Source organism: Cordyceps militaris (genome assembly GCF_000225605.1).
Source record: "Cordyceps militaris CM01 unplaced genomic scaffold CCM_S00001, whole genome shotgun sequence".
NCBI lineage: Eukaryota > Fungi > Ascomycota > Sordariomycetes > Hypocreales > Cordycipitaceae > Cordyceps > Cordyceps militaris.
The window spans coordinates 6,178,979-6,202,449 of record NW_006271969.1 but is presented as its reverse complement, the minus strand read 5'-3'; the positions used below and the strand labels follow the sequence as shown (position 1 = coordinate 6,202,449).

Genomic DNA, 23,471 nt, shown 5'->3' with positions numbered 1-23,471 from the left:
CTTTGTCACGTCCGGGGCACATCATGTGCTAGGGACAGACTTCATCCCTTTATACTAACAGGGTGCCGGATAGAGACAATGCAAAACTCTGAGAATTACTAAAAATACTATAGGCAAGATGAGTGAGTTTATTAAGGGAGGGACGAGGGCAGAGAACGTAGAAGACCGCAGAAGAATAGTATAGGAGAATCGCATCATAAGCATAGCAACAAGAGAACGGGAGCTGATAACTACTGGTCCCTTGATTGAGGAGTTACATAACTAGTTTATTAGTAGGTATATTGGTCGTAGTGTCATTTGTTTCTTGTCTCGGTTAATGGTCAGTGTTTTAGCTGTCACTTCTTGTAGCGGGCGTTCACTCAGCGCCCGCGATTTAACAAGCCAACCACGACAACTCCTTGGCACGCGTGGCTGGTGGCGGTTATTTGGCAAAAGCTGCCGTGTGCCAGGTACTAAAATAAAGTTCATTTCGCGTTTGTCTATCGTAGAAAAGCAACCATGGTATATCCAACTCTTCCCCCCTTCTCTATAAGTAAAAATATAACGCTTTGACGTTGCTCACAACAAAAAGACAGAACGAAGTGCAGCGCACCAAGCATCCAGCATATAAAACATTTAACAACAATATTTAACAATGTCCACGGCCTCTTCTTCTCCTAGTCGCCTTGTATTTGCTCCAGTTTGGCACGGGGTCTGATAGGCGGATTGTCCAGTTCCTCCGCCAGCTGCGTAGACTGCGCTGGTCTGTACTCATCAAGACTGGCCCTGGTAGCCGGCGCCCTTCGCGGCGTATCCGACTGTGAGAATCGACTGGCGGTGGTAGGGCTATTGTCGAGAGTATGGCTGATTCCTGTCGAAGCAACGTCGGCCCTACGGTCGCGCAAGTTACTAGCAGTAGCTTGTTCGTCGTCGTCGTGGGGATAATAGGTCTCCGGTTCTGGGTCAAAGAGGGCCCTCATCTTCTGTACATCGATTTCCTTTTCCAGGCGCTGCATAAGATCTGTATCTGTCGGCCAATATACCCTGCGGACGCTCTGAGCGACGAGCTCCAGCATGATGGGCCCCGTCAGAGCGAGGAGCAGGGCTGTCCACCACTGAAGATGCGCGCCAAAGTTGCGGGTGAATGTATTATGAACGAGGTAGACATTCATCGCCGGGGAAATGAGCTTGTTGAGAATCAACAGCCAGACGAACCAGCCGCCAGTCGTAATAACATAGCCGGTAAACGTAATGACAGTTTTGCTATGCAGTTCTATGATGAAAAGCTTGGTGTTGATGAAGACGACGCCGACGGTGAAGCAAATGGTGCCCATGGCATATAGGGAAGTGTCTTCCGTGAAGAGGGATGAATTGTACACGGCCCAGGTAATGTAATAGACGATGAAGCTGCTGGCAATTCCCATCAGCATCCATCCAATGTACAGCCGGTAGTTGAACGCCTTGTTCCGCTGGCCAAAAGTATACAACTCCGGCACAGCCAAGAGTGTCTCGGCGCGCAGGTCCCTCTCAAAAATACCGGGTAGGATGACAGCGAGCGACGAGAACAGCGTGTTGAACAGCGTGAGACTAGTCGACTGGAACAGTGAAGTGCCTGTATAGCCTGTAAAGCGCTGAAAGTGCGCCTGGAGGAGGTAGAAGAAGATTTCTTTCCAAAAGGTGGCCAGCACATACTTTCCAGTGCGTAGATAGTTCCAGCGACCGTGGACAAATAGGAGCTTCTCTAGGAAGCGAAACTGCGCAATGGAATAGTCGGCAATTCGAGCCGCTTGCAGGCCCTCGCGACCGGAAATGCCAATACCGACATGCGAAGCTTGGATCATGCCAATGTCGTTGGCGCCGTCACCGATGGCGAGGGTCATACTGCTGGGGACATAGCGTCGGATGGCCTTGACCAGTTCGGCCTTCTGCGAGGGAGACGCGCGGCAGCAGATGGTAGAGTCGACGCGAATAACCAGGTCGTAGAAGAGAATGGAGAGATCGCTGTCAGTGTCAATTTTGGTGAGGGTCTGGCCATCCACAACCAAGACAGTATGGGGCGCCATGCCGCGACTGACGTCGGTAAGTGTCATGGTCAGTTGATCCGTCAACGTTCCAGCCGCGTTTGCGTCTAATATATACAGTTCAGAGTAAGGCTTGCAGACATGCGCAGAATGCGCAATATTAATTGCCGTCTCACGCTTGTCACCGGTGAGCATCCAGACTTTGATGTTGGCGCGGCTCAGCTTATCGATGGTTTCCGGCACGCCATCCTGCAATTTGTCTTCGATAGCTGTCGCACCAGCCAAATCAAACTTGTGCTCAATCACGTCACCGGCCGCTTCAACACGCTGTTGACGGTCGACGAGGCTGGTCTCCGCTTCGCGATACATTGCCTTCCATTTTGTGTAGGTATCTTCGTCAATGTAGCGGTAGCCGTAAAGCAGCGTACGCAGGCCCTCGGTGGCAAAATCATCGATATGCTGGAAGCATCTTTCAAAGATTGCAGCATCGCTCGCAGCTACGCTCTCGTCAACACGGCGGTCAATGGCATCAAACGAGACGACACGGTTGAGGCTGAGGCGGTTAGTATTGAGCAAGTCAGCCGAGTGGCGGGGAGTTCCATAGTCCTCGGTACGACGTCTTTGCAGCCATGAGGGAGGGCCTTCTCCCAGCCGAGTACCATCCACAGAGTAGCGACCAATGCTTCGCCGCACACCGTCGCGAATATCTGTCGAGTCGCGATTCTTCATGGTGAGACTATTTCTGGGCGTGGAGCGAGCACTCATCTGCATGCTCATTCTTTGCAACGCCTTGTTCTTCTCAAACGTCTTTCGCATGCTGGCTCTGTGACCGATGTGACGGGCCTTCTCCTCGGCGAGGTGGCTAAGCTTTAGCCGCGAAGTAATGATATTGTCGGCACCTTTGCAAATCACGCAAATGGTATTATCGGGCATGCGAAGGATAATAGACATGCGTTTTCGCTGGCTGGTGAATTCAATCACGTCCAATATCTGGTAAGATTCAACCACCTGGTGTCCTTCTGCGTCAATCGTCTGCAGCTTGATGCTCTGAGCGGGGCGATCAACAAGCATATAGCCCAGATCCTGTGCAGCTTCGACAAGCGCAAGCTCGTCGGGAGATGCGGCCTGGAATTCAATGGAACCGTCTTCTTTGTGTTCGGGTAAGCAAGTGTGGCAAAGGGCAATACACAGAAGAAAGAGCTTGGCCTTGCGAGAAAAGGTGGTGTTTGGTTTGGAGCGGATATACTCGAGCAACTCTTCTGTTTTCATGTCTGGCTCGTCGTTGGGTCGGACGGATGACTTCCAGTGGGTGTAAGACCCCATGGATGTGCGCCCAACTGGCTCTGCTGACGCTGTGGTATTTGTGTGGTGATTCCCACGCTTATTTGAGTCCTTGTATGAGGCCAGCTTGCCCTTCTTGAGTTTCTCATCCCGTAAGACATCCATGTCGTGCAAGACAGAAACCCCAGCGACAGAAAGTTTGCGAAATCGCATTAAATTTTCCGTCAACGTGCCTGTCTTGTCGGAGAAAACGTAGCTGATTTGGCCCAAGTTTTCCAGAATCGTCGTGGTATTAGCCACCATGGGAGTATCCGAGACAGGGTCGTACATGTCAGCGTCATGCAACAGCAGCAGCTGGCCCAGCTTCACAATTTCCAGACTGATGTATAGCGAGAGCGGGATGAGAGTGTTGAACATGATGAGGAAACCAAAGAAAATCTCTCGAAAGGGTACAGAGGCATCATAACTGCCGTTTTGGTAGAGGTAAAAAGACTTGTCCTCGACATCTCCTTCCCAGAGGTAATAGCCGATGGTGAAGCCAATGGCAAGCATGACGACGATGAAAATTTGAAAGAGAATCATCATGTTGATGGCGGACTGCATGGCCGGCTTCTTTGTGCGCACGTTTTTGTGGGCGTTCATGCGGATCTTGCATTCTTCGCCCGAGTTGACAACGAGACCAATAGCCGCAGTCGTGTTGCGTAGAGTCGACCCACGGTAGACGACATTGTTGAGAGTCAAAGGCAACGCCTCCCCATCAACCATGACTCTGCCGTCGTAGCTGTAGAGATCAATGTTGGGATCCTCCGACACAACGACTGCCTGGGTCTTGCGCAGGCCGTCCATTGTTTCGCAACGAGTGGCAAGTGGTGGGGATGCCTGTTTCGCTTTGAGATTGGTCTCGCCATCCAACGCCATGGTCTCAATGTAGGCAACGTTGTTGGGGCCTGTGGCGTGCAGCAGCACCATGTCCGCAGGCACGTTTTGGTCACGGTGCAGGCGGACGACGTCACCGACGCGGACTTGCTGCCAGTCAAGCTCAACCCAGTCGGAGCTGAAGCGAGTCTGTTCAAGGCCGCCTAGCGCTATCTCTTCGACGGTCACATTGTCTTTATCGTTGCGCAGCTTGATCCGCTGCATATGTGCCAGGTTTCGTTTTCGGCCGTCCTTGCGCGACAGCACCAGCGCACTGCTTCGATTCTCCGACTTATCAAGTCCATATCTGCGGTAGTCATCGAGTCCCTCTTTGGCCATGCTAAATGCTACAAAAGCAAGTAGCGGTCCGATCGTCGTCCACCGTCCGACAGTGCTCAGTCCTGGAATGGTCTGCAAGATGCCCATGACGAGAAAGTAAAAGTTGCCTAGCTTGCTAAACTGAAATATCAGCTGCTTCGGAACAAAGTCGTAGACAGTGTAGCGCGAGGAGCGGATAAAGTTGCTGCAGTAGTGCCCACCACTGCGCTCGTCGACTAGGTCGTTGGGGTGATTCATAGGAATATGCCGACCATCGCGGGATGGCGGCAGCGGTTTCCGGCGCAGGAGGCCTTCGATGATAATGGTCTGGTATATAGCGGCGACGCGGTCTCTGGCCTTTTCCTTGCATAGCATACCGTGCATCTGGCGACGCCGCTTGTTCGTCGCAAGTCGGTCGGGTCTTAGATGGCCCAGTCGGTCGCGAAACGAGGGTTTGGCGTCCCGGCTGGAGTTGCTAGCAGCGGCCGACGCACCAGCGCTTGCGGCGACATTGTCAACGCTATCGATCTTGTTCACGCCAGCGAGGGGCGACTTGGAGTGTATCGTTTCAAGTTCGTGTCGCTCGATAATCGGCGCAGGAGGTTCTGTTGCGGTGTTTGAGCCGAACGATATGGCCGGATCTGTGTTGGCGCGGGGAGTAGCCGCCATGCGCGGCGCGGGAGGCGAGCGATTGCGCTGCGTATTGGCCGTGACGTTAGTATGGACATCGTGGGCTGGGCGCACCGCCGCGTCATTGCGATTGGGAACCATGCCACAGGCTGTGTTTCACCATTTGGAGTTGTGACAAGTGGAAGCGTCGTGGCGGGTGTGTTGAGCTTGTGTGTATTGTGTACCTAGAGGTAAGAGAGTGTCGCAACCCTCGATATTGGGCGACTGGCGAGAAGAACTGTCGCCAGACTCAAGGTGGAGGGGAGTGGTTTGACGGGTTTGACGGTTGACGGTTTAATAAAACGCCGTACCGTTTTAGCATTTAGTTAGCGTCGCACGCGAGGCTTGAAGCTTGGCCTTGTCCGTCGGGACTCGAGAAAGCTTGGCGGGCAACCAGCGCGGAAGTCTCCAATAATAGCGCCCTTCAGCAGCACATGCACACCACACCCAAGGCAAACCGGCAAACTCCAGGCAAGCACAGCCTCGCTTCAGTGCCCAGTTTTTAGGCCTAGTTACGGCCGGCGGCCCCGTGCCACCCGCCCCTTTGTTAGTATCAACTCTTCACCATCCAAACTTTGACTTGGAATACGAGACGACTAGTTTGTACGTAGGACAACGTACTACCAAGCAACAGGGGACTAAGCAAAGCTTACTAGAGATGACTGTGTCTTCAGTCAGAGTCGACCCAGGGATTGATTGATGGTGAGAAAAATCATCCGCCAGTAACCAACCAAGTGGCGCTACGTACCAGGTAACTACCAAGGTACTAATTACCTTAGTACCTAGGTATTAGCGTACGTATAATCTGCCTCGCCACGCCACCTCAAAAGCCTCTTGTCATCTTCACAAGTCAAGTCCTCAGTCACTAAATTGGCGAGTATCTGGCCATGCAAAACGAGTACATGCGATGAAGTTCAATTTTCCGCGTACCCCCGAATAGTTCCAACACAGCTACCTGCATTACCCAAAACCCCTAAATACAGAATCTATCTTCCAATACATGCCTGCCAAGACAAGAATACAGAAATGAACTATTGGCAGTCAAGAGCCTCCTGGGCATCCCAAATAAAAATCAATATCAACAATCGTGCCGAAAAAAAAAGAGAAGCGCAGAGATTGGACAGAGAAAGCCGCCCTATGTGCAGGCCGCCACCTCAACGAGCCCGAGATGCATCCCGGGCCAACTGCAGCTGCGTACAGACAAAATACAAGCAAATAGAGGTCGCGAGACCCGTACCGCCATAAGCAACAACCGCAACGCCCAGCCATCGCCCAATCAAGGCTAGCTGGGCCCAAACCGCCGTGAAGCACACCTCGACAGATGAACCAAGGGTCCTTTCGGACCTTTCCGACCGTTTGCTGCAGGTTGGTTGACCAATCCTCCAAAGAAAGCAGAGAATATTTTCGTTCATGCAAGACTCGTTATAGATCCGCCCCGGCGAAGCAAGCGGAGGACAAGTAGTGTAAATTACCGCCGGTAAAGAAAATCCGCCAAGTGGCCGGCACGGCCAGAAGGGAGGAGTGTAACGCAAAAACCAACAAAAAAAAAGCAAGAAACGAAATAGAAAATAGCGCGACGAGGAACAAACAACAACAACAACAAGGACAAATGGTATTAGATAAACAGCCAACAAGCAACGCCAAACGAGAGCAGCCACAGAAGAGTAACGCTCAATGCAAACTCAGAGACGACAAGAAAAGGTTAAGCCATCGAGAGCCTATTGCGGTACCGATACCATGGCCTCGGGAGGCGAAAGGCTCGATGGATCCACCGTGTCGAAATGAACCAGCTGGTCCATATCGAGTTCTGATTGTTGCTGATGCACAAAGTTTGGCGAGAGATTGAGGTTGTGCTTCGAATACATGTCGTTGAGAGTGGTGCCATCCTCCGAAATAGCGCAGGAACCGTCATGCGCCCCGTACATGCCAGCGGAACCAGGGCGGCCCATCATACCCATGGGTGGTGATTGATCGACAATGGCCGGCTCGTTACTAGCGAAGCCAAGAGACGAAGCCGAGGGTGGACCATTGGCGTCGGAGCCCACCATGGGAGACATGAAAGCGCTGCTGTAGGCAGGCGTGTAGCCAGGCGTGCCCAGTGGTGTTCCATCGTGACCCTGCGAGTAGAAACTAGGGCTGTGGGGGAAATCGGCCGGCGAGGCGGTCGTGGCCGACATGGGATACTGACGCATATCGAGTCCGAAACCAGCCTGGGTGTCGATGCGCAGGTTGTTGACCATGTTCGGTTGCTGGGGGATAGGGGCGTAGACGCCAGGCGTGTGTGGCGGCCCCATGTCGGTAGGGGCCGAAATGTAGAATGAGGGCATGGGCTGGCTCTGGAACATGGCAAAGTCAATGGGGCCGGGGACCGAACGACTTCTCTGGCGCTTGTGGCCCTGCGGCGGGCGCATGGCGGAGTGCATCTGACCGATGCCCCATTGGTTCTGATCAGGCATCATGTTGATATGGCTTGCAGCAAAATTTGGCTGCGAGGAGGGGCGAGGGATGGGCGAGACGGGGGCGGAGACAGCGATGGCGTGAGCGTCCATGGCGGCGTTGGGGCTGGGAGTGGCATAGGCCATTGCGTTGTGGCGGTTCATGAAGGACTCGAGAGAAACGAGCTTGGCGAGCTGGGTGCTGAGCATCTTCGGGTTGCCGCCGAGATGATGAACCATACAGCTTGAGGCCTGAGAGTCTTCTGTGAAGTCGCCAACCTGCCTGAAGCCAACAGCGGAAGGGGGCGAGTCCATATCAGCGGAAGGGGGCGAGTCCATGAAAAAGTTGGGGATGTGATTCAGCTCGATGACAATACCGCCGAGCTTGGAAGGGTCACCGTCGCTATATTCCAAGTAAATGCTCTTGATGTAGGCAAACGGGTACTCAATCTTGTAGCCAGCTTGTTCGTTGTTGATGTAGTAGGTCATGGTACACTTGTCCGGGGAGTAGAAAATGATGAGATCCATCGTGTTCTGGCCGACTCTGGTCCACTTGCCGATGCTGAGAGAGCGACAGCTAAGGTGGTGAATAAGAACCTTGCCTGGGCCGCTCTGTTCGCCGAGCATCATATTTCCGTGGCCGAAGGGCATAAGACCAGTACGGCCGAGGTAGCTACCGCCGAGGCTTTTGCCAGACTCCATGGCCTGCATGGCGAGGTAATTACGCATAGATTCAGGAATGGAGTCGATGTCTTCGCCTGTTTCGAGGCTCTTCTTAGCCAGCAGCTTAATCTTGGCGCGCCTGTGAAAAATCAGCGATTGTGCAACCATTGGAATGGATAGCGGAGAAGAGGAAAGCTTGGGAGGCAAAGGCCACGATATAAAACACAGAAAAAATGCATTGATGCAGCGTACCTGTTTTGGAACCAAATCTGGACGGATCTCTCCGTCATGTTGATTTCCCCTGCAATACGGTCGCGGACATTGGCAGTAGGAGTAGGGTTCTTGTTGAATTCGACTTCGAGTGTGGAAAGCTGGTCCTGGGTGGCTCGCTGGCGCTTGTGGTTCTTTTGCTGCTGGGTCAGGGTGCTTTTGCGAGGCGGGCGCTTCGAAATGCCGCCTGAGGCATGACCAGTGGTGGAAGCAGTAGGGGAGGGTGTCCGCTTGGACGAGGTTGCGGTGGCAGAACCGGGAGCTGTGGTTGAGTTGGGGCTTGAGGATTCGGGAGCCTGGTGCATGGGCAACATGGACATGGGCATCTCGACTTCCGTGGCCATGGCTAAGTATGTTATGGCGTTCGTCAGAGACGAGCGCACTGCGAGTCTGGTTTATTGTGTCTGGGATACCAAGTGTGTATAACAAACACGGCTGTGCCGGGACGTCGCGATCTAGAAGATTGTCGAGAGGGTCGCGGCAACAGGCGTGTGGCGAATCAGGAGACGAGGACCTTGATTATAGCGAGTAATGCGAACGGTGAAAAGAAAGAGAGTCGATATCGGGGATAGTAAGCGAAACCGAACAGGTGTAGTAGAGAATGTGTAGAGCGCGTCGGGGGTCGTGTGAAGGGAAATGGGCGACGACGAGGCCTAAAGAATGTAATAGTGAATCCGAAAGGAGTGAGGTATCACTAGCGAATGTTTAAAGAGAGTAGTATGTAGAGAGCGACTGGGAGCAAAGGAATGAATAAAAGAAATAGAAAAGGACGGGGGGAAAGAGTGTAGAACAAAAAAAAACCAGTTGGCGATGAAAGATGGGAGGCGAGAAGAAGAAAACGGGGATGGATGGGGGGCAGCCGGGGGAAAAAGGGAGCGAGTGAGCGAGCGGTGCGGCAGAAGTCGAGGCAGTACAGAGTACAGTGCGGCGGGAGCGGTGGGAGCCCTGCTGCTGCTGTACGAGGTGCGCGGTACCTGTAGCGAGGCTGCAGCACCACAGGCGGCGGCGGGTGGTTCCTGCGCAGTGTATTCTCGGTCGAGCAGCGGACTGCAATGACTGGCGCGTGTGCCTGGAGCTAGCGGGCGGGATGCTGCGGCGGTACCTGGTGCCTGGCGATGGGCCATTGATGGTGAGGGGGGAGGGGCAAGTTAGCCCAACTCGAGTGTCAAGTGTGTCGGCGCATACAAGGAGTGCCGACGACGGCCTTGGCTGTGCGAGACTGCGAGTGGGCGAGGGAGTCAGTGAGGCAAGCTTACCACTACAAGTGGGTGATGCTGTCCCCTCACCAGTGTCATCGCCGCAGTTGACTGGCTCGAGGCCTGGGGCAATGGGGGCAGTTGTGAGCTGGCGGCGGTTACAAGTGCCTGGACGAGAGCTGCGTGTGGCGGCGAGCAAGAACCGGGGGCAAGCCAGAGCCCACATCAACACACCCACTCGCAAGCCACACCAACCAGTCGCAGCTCTCGGGGAAGCTTCCTGGCGCATTTTGGCAACACCAGTCCCAACACGGTGCAACAGCGCCGCCAACTGGCTCCTTTTTTCCTTTTTTTTTTTCCTCGTCTTGTTCCGGTTCCAACTCGTCACGCAAGCCGTGTTTAGGCACGACGAGGTGATCTGTAGGAACAGTTGTCTACTGGTATTTGTTTGGGGATGGTGGGTTGGTACCAAGCAGCCGCCTCCTGCAGATGCGGGCTTCGGGGCACCAGCCAGTGGGCGCAAGCACACCCGAGGCGGCTGCCGCCTTTCCATTGCCTGGTACATACCTCCATTTGCGTGGCTAATAGTTCGGAAAGCAAGCACAAACGCCGACGAACTCGTACCAAGCACCTGTGCCTTGTTGGGCCAAGAAACTCTCTACCTGCTTTCGTCCTTTGGCGCGCTCCATGCCTTGCTTCGTGGGGGTCCAGGTGGTCGGTTGTCGACCAGGCTCAAGACTCAAGCGTCGAGAGTCATAGCACAGACCCCAATGGTGACACAAATATAGGTACCTGAGGTTGAGCCTCGAAACGACTGCCTGTAGGTATAATAATGCAGCAGACCATGCATACGCCCAATATGCCGAGCATCGCCAAATATTGGGGAGACGCGCAGCTGCATTATCACTTTGCCCTACATTTGCACGACTCGTCAATTTATATTTATCCTCGCCGGTTTTATCCAGCAAGCCATTTTCATGCCAGCCAGCACTGTAAACGACCTGGCTAGGAACCCGTCGGTCGGTCCCTGTTTTTGAGCCACACGCTTGCACGCCCCTCGAGCCCCCTCTCCTGACAAGGACTAGCGCCAGGCACCATTCCCCGAGCTTGTCAGGCTAGTCTTGATCTGGCGCTAGCCCAGGAACCAAACTCACACCATCCATGCATCCATCTATGCCTGAGGCCACATCTGCCTCTGCCTCTCTCGCCCACCGGCATCTCTTCCTTTCTTGTCCGCCCGCCTTGATCGTCAGCAGATGCTCCGTCACCCATCAAGTGCACCACCACATCGTACTCGCGTTCACACGCAAATGACTCCGTACAGCCGGGCAATTGTGTCTGCTAATAACGAGTTCATCTTCCTAATCGCTGTGCCGTATTTGCATCATCAGATTAGCGAACGACCTCGGCCACAACACTACCCCAAATCGCACTTCTCCTCTTCTGGTTACGGACGCTCCGTACTAGTTGATTCGCCCTTTGTGATACTCCGGGCCGCAGCGGTATGCTGATTATGTGCCCCGACGTGGTCAAGCCGCGTTTATACTCCATCAACAATGCCAGGCCCAGCAAAGAAAATCGATCGTCGGGGCTAGACACCAGGCTAGCCTAGACAGTTTGCTACTGGCGCGCCACGCGGCCAAAAAAAGTATCACAGAAAAAAAAAAAAAAGAGAGAAACCCTGTACCACATGCCTCCGTCCCACACGGTACGCCCATGGTCGCTGGCCCGCAAACCCGTTAGAGGGGGCTCGCCGCCTCCTCCACTGCTCTGTGTGGTCACTGGTGTCTCATCCTGCGTCCACAAGCCGGCCTTATTCCAAGACAGGGGTTGCCACCGACCGACGATGCAATATCTGGTCACGAAACCTCTCCCCTGACGCCTGTTGAGGCCGGCGAGTGGAGAGTGCGGGCAGCCCAGGAGCAATAAGGAGCTTCCCAGGAGTCTACTTGCAACTTCTCAATCGTCGGCAACCACTCCATCAGTACGAATATGCCTGACCACATCCGCCATGGCTTTTTCCATTGGCCACCCTCAACTACATATCCTTTCGACATGCTCGCCGCCCGTCCTTCAGCCAGGATTCTGGCCTTGCACACAACCGTTCAACGTCGGACTGCAACTGATGCCGGCCCCTGTGGATCGCTGCACCAGCCCAAGCTCCTGTATGGACTCTATGGAGTAACTACGGAGTACAGGTACGGAGTACAGACGGATACCAGCTGGCACTCGCGCTATGCCCCTGCCAGTCAGCCAACGTGCCCATCGCGCCGCTCTGGCCGCCCCATGTATTAGTACGTCACACCCGCAAGGTTGGTATCACTGTTTGGGATTCCTGCGCAGGTTGGTGGCAGGCCCGCGGTCTAAGTAACGTAGTTAATACTTATCTATTTCATCCCTCTTTCCTCGCTACTTCGGCATGACGCACAGCATTGAGTGATACAGGACTCACCCTGTAGGACATCGCATCTGCCTATCAAGCCAAGAAATGCAAAGCGCGAACGACACAGGAGACAAACTCCATCGAGTGACTTATTCATCACTTGGCACACATGGCGCTCTTCTTGTTGTGGCTGATGAAACCTTTACGATCGTCCCCTAGGCTGTGCGTTGGGCTTCATGCTTATTCACTGGACCCGCGTAAGGTGTTGGCTTGTTACAGCTTGTTGTCCGGATGAGCTGAGTTACAACTTACTACTCATGTGCCAGACGAGGCGCATAGCCCCGGGTCGATCCCCCCCTGCTTGGCAGGCACAGTCAGCTGTACTCTTTTCCATGTTGAAACTCAATGGATGTCCTGGATACGGTGTCAAGTGTCCGCCACCGTAAAGCAATGGCGAGTAATGCCTTGGCCGGTCCCCATCTTGAACGTGGACCAAGGATCGCTGTTCCTTATTAAGATTCGGCTGCCCGACGTGATAACAGATGATGAGCGCGGCAGGTGAAACCGCAAGCCTCCCGCATGACTAGTTGGGGGCAACTGATATGCAAACAGGGTACGGATATGCATCACCACGCCAAGTAAGAGACACGCAGCGAGGCACCAGTTCCTGCAGCAGCTGGAGGAACGCCGCAGGTACGAATTACCAGCACCGATGTTGAGCGGACGTCGCCTGATACGGTACAAAACACAATGGCTCTATTTTGGTAACTTGATGACTACCCACGGTAATAATAATACGTCTACAAAGTACAAATTAGTGACCGCCAACTTGGCAACCAAGCATAACCAGTATTATTAATAGTTAGTAAGTACATAGAGCGCACATCGCCGCCCTCCTCACGCTAAACATTCCTCTCCACAAACCATCCTTGGCTTGCGCAACGCGGCGGTCTCACGTGGACTTTTTCATTCAAAGAGCAAGCAACTATCCGTCCGAAGCCCGCCGTACCCTTCTCGTTGCGCTGCGGGTTATGAACTTTAATCATTGGGCAACGCATCTACAAGTGAAGCAGGTTCCCCTTTCTTTTCTTGCTTCGCTACCGCGCGCAACGTACTTTTTTTTGTCGCAAAGCCTAACTCTGTGAACGTCCATACTGCTACGGTAGGGACAGAGGTGCTGGCCTATACCCCTTTACAGCCTCCTTGCCTCGTCATCACAACCACAACCCCGTCACACCGACACCTCTTTTTATGCTTTTCTGTACACACCCTAGTCTGACCACCAAAGCCTTTTTTCCCTCTTCTTGACCTCTGGAGCCTGGACTGGTCGTTACCCCTGACTAGTGACGCGCCTTGCCTCGTCAGCCAACCACAGGTCGGCCGTGCCTGGCCCCGACCACCAGTAGCGTCCCCCCTCCCGAGGAATAACTCCTGGTATTGACTTTATCCGATGAGACGAAGTTTGTGGCAAAATCACGATCTCGAATACAACTGATTCGACCCTGCATACTTCTAGCTAAGGCAGTCTATTTTTCCGAATGGTTCTGGTGTCTTCGTATGGAACTGCACCGAAACGATGCGCGGTCCTACTAAATCTGATCGATGCCTTCACCCCTGGTCAAGACGTCTGTCAATCCATCGGGTCGTTTGCAATATCACAGCTGATATTGAAAAATGGCGCAAAGTCCTCAGGCGCTGTGACTACCCAAGTTACTCGATTCTGCGAAAGATCCTCTCTTCCCATCCCCCCCCCCCTATCATTGCCGTCACAGCCACCTTCATTAACAATGTCATTGGCCATGATGTTTGCAACTAACGATTTTTTTCGTGTACCAGCGCAGCAACACTCTTTGTTTCGTGTACCACGTTGTACTTAAAAAAAATCACTTGGAGTGAAATCGTAGTGTCTCACACAGCTCGCTTGTGTCTCTGAACTGGCAGGCCTGCTTTTGGGCGATCAGTGACACAGGTGACGGCCCTCTCCTTGATCGCGTACTGGTAGCGTGGTTCCCTTCTTCCCCTAGCCCTGGTTGATGACCCTTCTTCCCTGTCATCAGCTTGTTCCCTGCAGCAGCGGCCCCCCCAGATTCTGACTATCCCAGAGCCCTGCTCGACGGTCGGCCAACTGCGGAGGCGTTCTCAAGCCTTGCCACGCCGATGTGTGCGCCTCGGTACTTATTATCCGTGCCGAGCTGCACATGAAGAAATCAAGGCAGCTTTCATACCATTATTCCCGTCCAGTCACTTCCCAATGCACTTGTCCAGTGGTTGGTGTCCTTGATAGAGTTGTGCATTTGCACATTTCGACCCAAGCACATATTGACACAAGCATCGCCATGCCGCGACTCCGATTGCGGCGAAGCACTATTCATTAGCGAAAAAAAAAGAAGAAAAAAGTCGTACTGTAGACTGTAACTGTTGTATTCGAAGCTCTTCGTAGTTCTCCGCGCCGCTTAAATACTTTGTTACTGGAGAATCGTCTCACAGGTTAGAACCTTGCAGTCCTCGAGCATCTGCAGCAAGGCGGCCAGCATCTCACCAAGGAGCTCGACCCGCGGGAATGGCTCAGCGTAAACGCCCAACGTGGGCAAATGAGTTTTTGCTACTCGCAAGTCGCCACTGGATCCGATGTAACCTCTTCACAACCCGAGTGGCAAGCTACCGAATGCCCGGTCCGCGATAATGCCCCGGCGGGTGACCAGGGTGACCAGGCCGGGAACGCACTGATCCCCGCGTCAGTATCTTCCGGCCAACAACAAGGGGGGAGCCCGGAGGACCCCAAACTGGATTTGTTCTTTTTTTGGCCGTTTCTTTCTCCTTCCTTCTGGAATTAACTAACAAAGTGTAACTACACTGTGGTTCACGCCACTCAGTCACGCACTGGTTCCGCACCATGTTATGCCTGCTTCCGCGAGAAAAGCAGCGCTCGGGGTTGTTTGCCTCACTGCTGACGTCTGGCAAACAAAGCGTAATTGCACTGTTTCTATTATTTTCCAGAATGTGCGTGTTACTTCTTTTCTTATATGTCGTCAATTTTCGCTCTCGCTGGTTGGCGTTATAGCTCTCGCATCACCTCCTCCACCGCCTTGGCGGCCAGTTTCCGCCGCTGCGTCTCACTCATGGTCTCACCTGCTTCGCGCGCAGCTTGGAGCTTGCGCATCATGGCCTCCACTTTGGCCACTTCCTCGTCGTCAATAGTTCCCTCCTCTTTGGCTTTTCCTTGTTTTTCCCCTTGCTCTTTTTCTTCTGCCTCTTGTACTTCTGCCTCGTCTTCCAAGCCCTTCTTAGAGAAGAGCGTCGCCTTCAAAATCTCAAGATCGACCTCCCCAAGTCCGAACTCCATGTCTTCTGGGTCCAGGGCTTTTTCCGAGGTCTGCATCCTCTTTTCCACGTCAGAGGGCAGCTCATCAGCAGAGCCCAGGTCCCAGTCGTTTGCCTCTAGAGCTTCCTTGACCCGAGAGATGCCACTTTTTTCTGCATTTTCCATGGTCAGCTTGATTTACCCTGGGGGGTCGCGTGTCTGATGAACGCGTACCGCCAAACTGCTGTAGCTTGTTCTCGCCTCCGCCAACCTGCACAAACTCCAATCCAGCCTCGGCGCACAGCTCATCCCACTCGTCCACATCCAGCGCACTACCCACGCCAATGGCCAGCTTGACGCCGTCCCACTCCCACCCGCCCAGGCCGTCGCACACGACGGTGCCGACCTGCTGGATGAGCTGCCTCGTTGGCGCAGCCGTGGACGCGGTAGGTTCTGGGATGGCGAAGACAAGAAGGAGGCCGCCGAGGACGCCAAGGACTTCAGCCGCTTCGGCAGATAGGAAGGACGATGCCCACTCGGACGGCGAGGCGAGAAGGTCCAGCCATATCGGCACCGTAGTGGTGTAGTACTTGTTTTTCAGGGCTAGGTCGTGCGTTATGCCAGCGAGAGAGCCTTCTGTGGGTATGGGTTTGGATCCCGTAATGTCTGTCATGTCAGTATTAGCATGTGTGCATTTACAGTGCGTAGAGCGACACTCTGGTGAAATGGCTCTCTCTGGGTGGACGCGGGTGTAGGGTATCAGCGCGTTTCGCCACAGAGAGGTAGGGCTGGGTGCAATACCGTGGATGATGCGGCTGAGATGCTCCTCGTCAGCCTGTAAACTGATGGCGAGTGCTCTTCTTGGATTTTTAATGTCCATTCTTTGACAAAACCAGGGGCGCTAAACAGATTGTGAGTGTTGACAAAATGACGTTCAAGAGTGATTATGGGATGACAGGATATGGCGGGGTGGATTGGTGGGGCTGTCCATCAACCTAGCCTTGAGCTTTGCTGGGAAAAGGTGTTTGAGTCTGAATACATACACAATCCGCACAACCGAAATTCAAACTATAGTACAAGTCAAGTGAAACCAGGCACTGCATCATAAACAATACCATGTCAACCTGTTTTATCCATTTGAAAGTCGGAGAATACGCTATACGCTAAGAGGTTCTTGCTACACGTTCATTCATCAAGGTTTTGGATTCCAGACATCATCAGCATCGATTTCTCCCCAGGTTTGGGAGGCCGCTGCGTCTGTTAGAGCTTCCACGCCGGTCGTCATCGCCGCCCCAGCCGAAGCTACGATTCACCACACCCATGGCATCCACGCCCGCCTGCACGGCACCGGCAAATCCCCCGCTTGCCCTGTCACCGAGATAGTCCTGCCTCTGGAGGTCGCCCTGATCGAGGATGCCTTGTCGCCGTGCCAGGCACGCCGTCTGGATCGTGCGCGCCCACATGTTGAACCACTCGTCCTCGCTGAGGCTTGCGTACCGCCCGGTCTGCGGGTCGCGCAACGGCCACGCCACGTACACCGTCTCCCAGCGCTTTGTGCGGAAAAAGAGCCACGGCCACAAAAATAAAAAGGTGAGCGTCACGTAGCAGAGAATTTCGATCCATTTCGTCAGACGCCATCGACTCGTCCGGCACTCATTGTAGATTTCGACTCGGTTGTTGTGCACAGGGAAAGTCACTTGCATGTGGCCTTGGTAGTTGGTTTCGCGAACCAGCCTGTGCAGTTGCTGCTCGAGACGCTCAAAGTCCCAGCCCGTGACACGGCGCTCGAGGGAGAAGCTCTTGAGCCCAGCTGAGCTGGCACAGTAGCGGTGACACCATTCTTCGACTGTCGGCGTGCCGCTTTCGGCGGTCTGGCCGCCACTGCCGCCGAACCCTGGCGCGCGTTTCGCCAAGATGGTCCCGCGGCGCACCTTTTCAAAGTTGCCGACCGTTGTCAGCTGCCTCCATGAAGACCCAGTACGTGCATCCGTATAGAGCAGCCCAGTAAGCTCTATCTCGACGTCAAAGTCGACCACGGTGTGCTGCTCCTCCTTGTCGTCGCGGCGACGAGTTGCCGTGTGCGTGCCCCGGACATTGCACAGCGGTCGCGGCGGGTTCTCGGCGAGGATTTCGAGTTGCTGCTGTAAGAACACTGGGTCTGTATCGAGCCGTCTGTCGAGAAAATATGTCTTGCCGCTCTTGTCCGAGGCGCGGAACGGGGCCACGATTAGGCTGGGTACACCGGGAGGGATGAGAGTACCGGCGGGGGCGACGCTATCGATGTCGTGATCGCTATACAAAGGCGGTAAATCATCATCGGCGTGGAGAGGTCCGTCGTCGAAGTCGTTGTCGGAGTACTGTGGACGCTGTGGCGAGGCTTGGTTGGTGTGATGCATCGAGATGGAGCTGGCGCCTTCGACGAGCGGCGTTGTGGCCTGGTTGTTGCCGTCCGTGTATGGAGGGGGGACATTGGATGGTTTACCCATGATGAAGACCTCTGGTGAGATGATAGAGAACGTTGTCGTGTAGGTAATTAGCGCTGGACAGATGAGTGAGAAAGAGAGAAACAGGCAGGATGAATTAGGTGGGTTGGAGGATGACAATGCAGCAGGCAGCAACGTAATCCAGGCTACACGCCGGCCCCCACCTGTCAGACGACCAGAATCTACTCGTACAATTTATATAATTTATATAATCTATTAATTCTACAATTGGAACATATGGTTCAGGACAATTGAAAACCTGTTTTAATACTCTATAGCTTAAAAATATTATAACTTACTCTATAGCTTAAATGGTAGCGTATCATTACTCTATAACTCCTCGGATGGCGAAGTGAGCGACGCCTCTCCGGTGACATCTAGGCGGCTCCCACCCCAGTACCCCGTCCTACCTGTGCTGAGCTGACTTCTGGCGCGGCATCCCGGGTGTTTGTAATCCTCGGCGTCACCATAGGGCCACATGGCGACCATCTCTGCCTGACTGACCGCACAGGCGCGCGTCCTGCGCCACGTCGTCCAGGCCAGGCGCGTCGTCAGCTCCTTGACCTGCGCCTTGACCCCATCGAGGGCCGCGCGCTGCTGCGCGTGACTGCTCATGTGTGCGGCGGAAGACGCGTGCACGAGATCGGACCAGCCGCGAATAAGGGTAGTGCAGACGTCGGAGAGGACGGTGATGACGGCGTGGTAGAGCATATGATCTGCTTCGTTCCAGCGCTGGGAAAAGGGCAGAGCGGGGTACAAGTAATGATCCATGCAGTCTTTGATGGATTTATCGATGGCGTCACCCTCACTCTCGAGAGCCGTGGCGTCGATGTATGTCAGCGCGGCGGCTTCGATTTCGTCGACAAAGGCCGCGTCGTCGACGTGCGGATCCGCCATGGCCACCAGCCGCTCGGCGAAGCGCTCGACAATGGTGTCGACAATATACCGCCAGTCAATCAGAAATGTCTGGAAGTCAGCGCGCGCAATCTCCCCGACGCGGTGCTTCATGACGCGGAGATGCGCCAGCGGCGAGGCGGCGAGGCGCTTCATCTCGGGGTGTGCGGGATCCGGATTTGTCGTATTCATGGCATAGAACAAGCCCGACACCATGGATGAGAAATCGAGCTTGAGTCGAGCCCCGAGGCCATCGTAGCGCTGCGCGGCGGCGCGCACCCACTGCGCCATGTGCAGCCCGCCGTCGCCGATTTTATGGTCTGCGGAGAGCGCGCGCTTCACCTTCATTTGCCAGATGGTGCCGGTGACGTTGCAGAGGAGCAGCTCGAAGCCGAGCCCGGCCCTGACAACGCCATCGTAGCCCCACGGCTGGACGACGTCGCAGAGTGCCTGCGCCCGGTGGCGGTCCGCCTCGCACGCGTCCCCCGCGAGGGTCGCGTTCTCGAGCAGGACGACATCCTGCGTGTCGAGCGTGCCGTAGCTCGTCTGCCCTGCCGACAAGCCGTCAGCCAGGAGGACCTTGAGGTCGCGCCTGTTTCTGTACGTGTGCACATAGCCGGGCCCCTTGGGCCGGTCCCCGGGGAACGCCTCGCCGTCGCCGGGCGATCGGCAGCCGTCGAACCAGTCGGCGGCAAAGGCCTCGGCGGCTTCGGGCTCAAATTCCAGCCGCGCAGGTCCCTTCGCGAGCCACGTAGGTGTCGCCGCGGCATGATAGAAGACGGAGCCGCGCGGGATGAGGCCGGGGATGAGCGCGAAGCCGTTGTGGTTGATGCTCGAGCCCCATTGCCGCCCGGCCGAGTGGATTGAGTTGAAGATGCTGTGCGCGTTGTTTTCCGCGTGGGTTTTGCCAGGGCCGAATGGGACAGCAGTGGCAGCGGCGAGGGGGATGGCGGAGGAGGCCAGAAAGGAGAGGGCGGTTCGACAATGCATCGTGCAAGGGCGGCATTTATTTCAAGGACATTGATAGTGAGTGTAAGGTAAAGGTGATGATGTATCCTATTGACAGCTTTGGGGACCTTGGGGGACAAGCTCCACTGTAACTGTCACCAAGCACCAAAAGCGACCCAAAATAGAGCAGGAGAGAAATTAATTAATCAACTCCTTCTATATTAATAATCAATTGCTAAAATACTTCTCCAATCATTGTTCGTTGACTACTTTGGACTCTCATTCAATCACAGTGCTGCTTCATTCCCCACTGAGCCGGGCTTCCATCAACCTTCTCTTGAATACCTGTCCATAAACCAACTGAGCCAACTCTCACGAGACGTTCCGATGCCCGCCACAATGGCGACGAGAAGCCACAGGTAGCTTCCAGGTCCGGCGGCTACATGGTTTCCCCCACTTCGATCCGGAGGTGCGGTCTTGTTGTACTGCCCTACCAAAGCCGGCAGCTGGTCTTGCCCCTCCACAAGAACCACGGCCATGCCAACCTCGAACAGACTATTAGTTGCGTCATGTCAAATGTGCATTCTGTACTTACAACAATATGCCACTGTAAGTGGCAGGAATATCCACGCACCAGGATTGTCGGTAATATAGCTGACGAGATATGTAAGTCACCATAGCCTCTTTCTCATTCGGCAGGCAAAATACGCACCGTATGACAGCCCAGCCTTGCGCAGGCAAACCTGTCGTATCGCGGAATGGCGGATTGACGAGATTCAACATTCCTGTAGGCGCATCTTGAACAGAAGGAAATGCAAATGAACCAGTGCCAGAGCCGAGGACCCAAAATTTATGACCATGAAGATGCAATGGGTGGCCCATCTTTTTCGCAGTTAGCAAAGTCAAGGCATACCTTCCATGCCTGTGTAGCATACCGTATCCATGGAATCATTCGAGATATTCAGGATGATGTCGATGGTGGAGTTGAGAGGCAAGCGCATTGTCGTATTCGAGGTCCAGCCAGACGATACATTACCGTATATCACAGGTATCTGCGGTTCTTTGAACGGTGCGCGGTCAAGTACCCAAGTTACAATGTCTGTCTGATTGATGACAAACGACAAAGTTTTATGAGCTGGCCCGTCTGGCGGAGCACTGCTTGCTTTTTCGAATGGAGCGAGGTCCTGTGGTTGAAGGCGTGCTGCGCCGAGTTTGGCTGATCCGTTGATGTACATCCAGGTTTGGGCAGCGTCATCCACGACACCACCTATAGATCTCCCAGCCTAAGAAACAGATCAGCATGCCGCACAATCATGGCATAGGATATGTGGTACAATTGCGTACAGTATAGGTTACAATCGCACGCCCTTCTAGGACTTGCTGCATATCGCCGCTGGGGTACGTCGCGAAGCTCAGATAATAATCCGCTGGCTGCTGGTCCAGCTTGACCATGACCGAATATCGCTGACCCAATTCCATATGAAGGACCTAGAATACCACGTCAGCTGAGAAACTTTCTGAAAGACCGTACCGTACCGACCTTTACTCGTTGCAACGCAACGTAGAGGCCGTCTGCTGCGTAGACCAGCATGGAATGGCCGTCCAAGGAGACGCGCAAAGCGCTGACGGCGCCCGAGTTCACCAAATTCAACGCCAGCCAACCTGTGGTCTGATTAGCAGGGACGACGAGCAACGGTGAGCTGGTATTAGTGCAGGTTTCGGGTGGCAACGAGGACATGTTGAATCCAGGTTTGAACATCATGGGCGGCATGCACCCGCGAGGGCCCAGAGTATCCATATTCGGCATTTCTGGCATGCCTGACGCAGTCTGCACCGCCGACTGCATACTTGTGGTTGCTGTCATCGGCATGCTTGCCGACAAATCCATCGGCATGTCGTGCATGGCTCGTCCCTTGGGGAGGCCCATGCTCGGCATATCTGGCATGCTTGGTGCACCTGATGGAGTTGGAATGCCCAGCCCAGGCCCTGCCTCAAGTACCTCTTTTGGGAGGCATTCGACCCTGCCGAGGCCATTGGCCAAGATGCTGTCGACGCATGATGGAAAGGCGCCGGTTCTGGTATACCGAGCAAATATGACGTCGGAAAGCTCGTGCGTCCAGTCATTGAGCAATATGTTTGTCGCCTGTCGCTCGGCTTCAACAAGTGCAGCCTTCTCCCCGTCATTTCGAGCGACGGCCTCAAACGGGCGTTGGCGCCACGCGGCTGGTCGGATGAGAAGCGGACCTCGGATTGCATCGTTGTAGTATGTTCGGAAATGCGAGTGGTACCAGTAGAATCCGTACTCAGATTGAGTTGAGAAGCGATAGGTAAAGTTTCCGCCTGCGGGAATAGGGTCCTACAGAAGCACTGAGCGTTAGCCTTGCATGAGATGTGCGGCCGTCGCAGAAGAATCGATGCTCACCTGCGTGACACCTGGTACACCATCCATATGGGGGCTTCCTCGCTGTAGTAGTCCTGATGAAGTTGTTTCAGCGGCCCTTGTCAGATTCGGCCCAGGGATAGAACAGGCTCACCATGCCAGTGCAACGTGGTTTCGACTTCGAGGTCATTTTGGACGGCTACTTCAATGTCGTCACCCTCATCTACTTCAATCAATGGACCCGGCTGCTGACCGTTGATGAGATATACTTGTCGCTCGAATCCATCTATGCGGCCAGTTAGTTTTGAGAAAGTATACGCTGGGAATGTAGGCGTGCCTGGAAAACGTGAAGCGCTGTGCAGGGTAAAGTTGAAGCGACGGAGGGCTGCCTCAGCCCCAAGTACATGGAAGACGAAAAAAAGGGCAATATATAACATTGTTTTCACGTTGGTGGGAATTTGGTGAATGAATAGAAACCACTGTCATTTGGTCTATAACTACAGGACAAGATATTTCTTAAGTATGCTGTCTATAATCCAGTGTATTCACTGATTGAGACAGCCCAACACGTAGACCATAGCCTACGTGTGGGCAACCGGCACAAATACCGCAAAAGGCGAAAATCGCTCTAGTGCTACATCTCTGTCAAGGGAGGCCTTGCTAGCGATGTTATGGAGAGAAAGGGGACCTTTAATGGTATTCATCTTGAAGAGGGCATTTGTGCATACCTCTGAGAGCTGGCTCGTCGTGCCATGGAACAAGTGAGCGTGAGGCGCGGGCGATGAAGTTAAACAGACGATGACGTCAAGAACTGGAGAGGGAGCTCGGAAAAGCGGAAGTTCGCCCGCACCAAGGAAAAGTCAAACAATCTCGTCTTCTCTTTTGCTCCGGATCGCAATATCGGACTGTCGATGTTACAGCTTGTGACATTCAGGAGAAAAAAGGGGGCGAAAGTGTGGGTGGCATAAGTAACCCACCTCTTACACACGCGAGTCGGAACCATGACAATGGACGAGGTCGTTCTCTGTAATTCGGCCTTATTCCCGCTGCTTGATAATCCTTTCTGCATTTTCTGATCTGTAATCTGGAAGCTCGCAGCGCTGGCTCTGGAGGGACCGGGACGCACAGAATATCGCAGACGAGCAGAGCCATAGCCGGACTGTCTCCAGGCTGCCACGCGACCTGATGTTTTGTAAAGTTTGGATCGTCTGTTGAAGACAAGGAGGAAAATCTTTTCAAGGATTTTAAGTTGCTGTTTCAAGGGTTTTAGGTTTTCCCCGCATTCTTCAGGTTCATTGTCACGCGTCTTTATCTGTCACTTTTTAGATGAAACCG

The 23,471-nt window shown here is 54.0% G+C and overlaps 6 protein-coding genes across 6 annotated transcripts; all 6 read right to left on the bottom strand.

Annotated features, from left to right (window-relative positions):
- Positions 1-656: 656 nt before the first annotated feature.
- CCM_01918 (haloacid dehalogenase-like hydrolase, putative) lies at positions 657-5,285 on the bottom strand (the record flags this gene model as incomplete). The annotated part of the gene is made up of 1 exon (XM_006667072.1): positions 657-5,285. One exon carries the CDS (start codon positions 5,283-5,285, stop codon positions 657-659), a length of 4,629 nt encoding a protein of 1,542 aa, XP_006667135.1.
- Positions 5,286-6,901: 1,616 nt separating this feature from the next.
- Positions 6,902-8,895, bottom strand: CCM_01917 (homeoprotein; the record flags this gene model as incomplete). Its single annotated transcript, XM_006667071.1, has 2 exons — positions 6,902-8,420; positions 8,534-8,895. The coding sequence occupies 2 exons, from the start codon at positions 8,893-8,895 to the stop codon at positions 6,902-6,904; spliced, it is 1,881 nt and encodes a 626-aa protein (XP_006667134.1).
- Positions 8,896-15,185: 6,290 nt separating this feature from the next.
- Positions 15,186-16,311, bottom strand: CCM_01916 (alpha-/gamma-adaptin-binding protein p34; the record flags this gene model as incomplete). Its single annotated transcript, XM_006667070.1, has 3 exons — positions 15,186-15,604; positions 15,666-16,097; positions 16,131-16,311. The coding sequence occupies 3 exons, from the start codon at positions 16,309-16,311 to the stop codon at positions 15,186-15,188; spliced, it is 1,032 nt and encodes a 343-aa protein (XP_006667133.1).
- A 337-nt stretch (positions 16,312-16,648) lies between these two features.
- Positions 16,649-17,917, bottom strand: CCM_01915 (uncharacterized protein; the record flags this gene model as incomplete). The annotated part of the gene is made up of 1 exon (XM_006667069.1): positions 16,649-17,917. One exon carries the CDS (start codon positions 17,915-17,917, stop codon positions 16,649-16,651), a length of 1,269 nt encoding a protein of 422 aa, XP_006667132.1.
- A 327-nt stretch (positions 17,918-18,244) lies between these two features.
- On the bottom strand, positions 18,245-19,798 carry CCM_01914 (uncharacterized protein; the record flags this gene model as incomplete). Its single annotated transcript, XM_006667068.1, has 1 exon — positions 18,245-19,798. One exon carries the CDS (start codon positions 19,796-19,798, stop codon positions 18,245-18,247), a length of 1,554 nt encoding a protein of 517 aa, XP_006667131.1.
- A 284-nt stretch (positions 19,799-20,082) lies between these two features.
- CCM_01913 (Cupredoxin) lies at positions 20,083-22,573 on the bottom strand (the record flags this gene model as incomplete). The annotated part of the gene is made up of 6 exons (XM_006667067.1): positions 20,083-20,311; positions 20,469-20,638; positions 20,692-21,039; positions 21,101-21,244; positions 21,288-22,096; positions 22,291-22,573. 6 exons carry the CDS (start codon positions 22,571-22,573, stop codon positions 20,083-20,085), a joined length of 1,983 nt encoding a protein of 660 aa, XP_006667130.1.
- Positions 22,574-23,471: the final 898 nt, after the last annotated feature.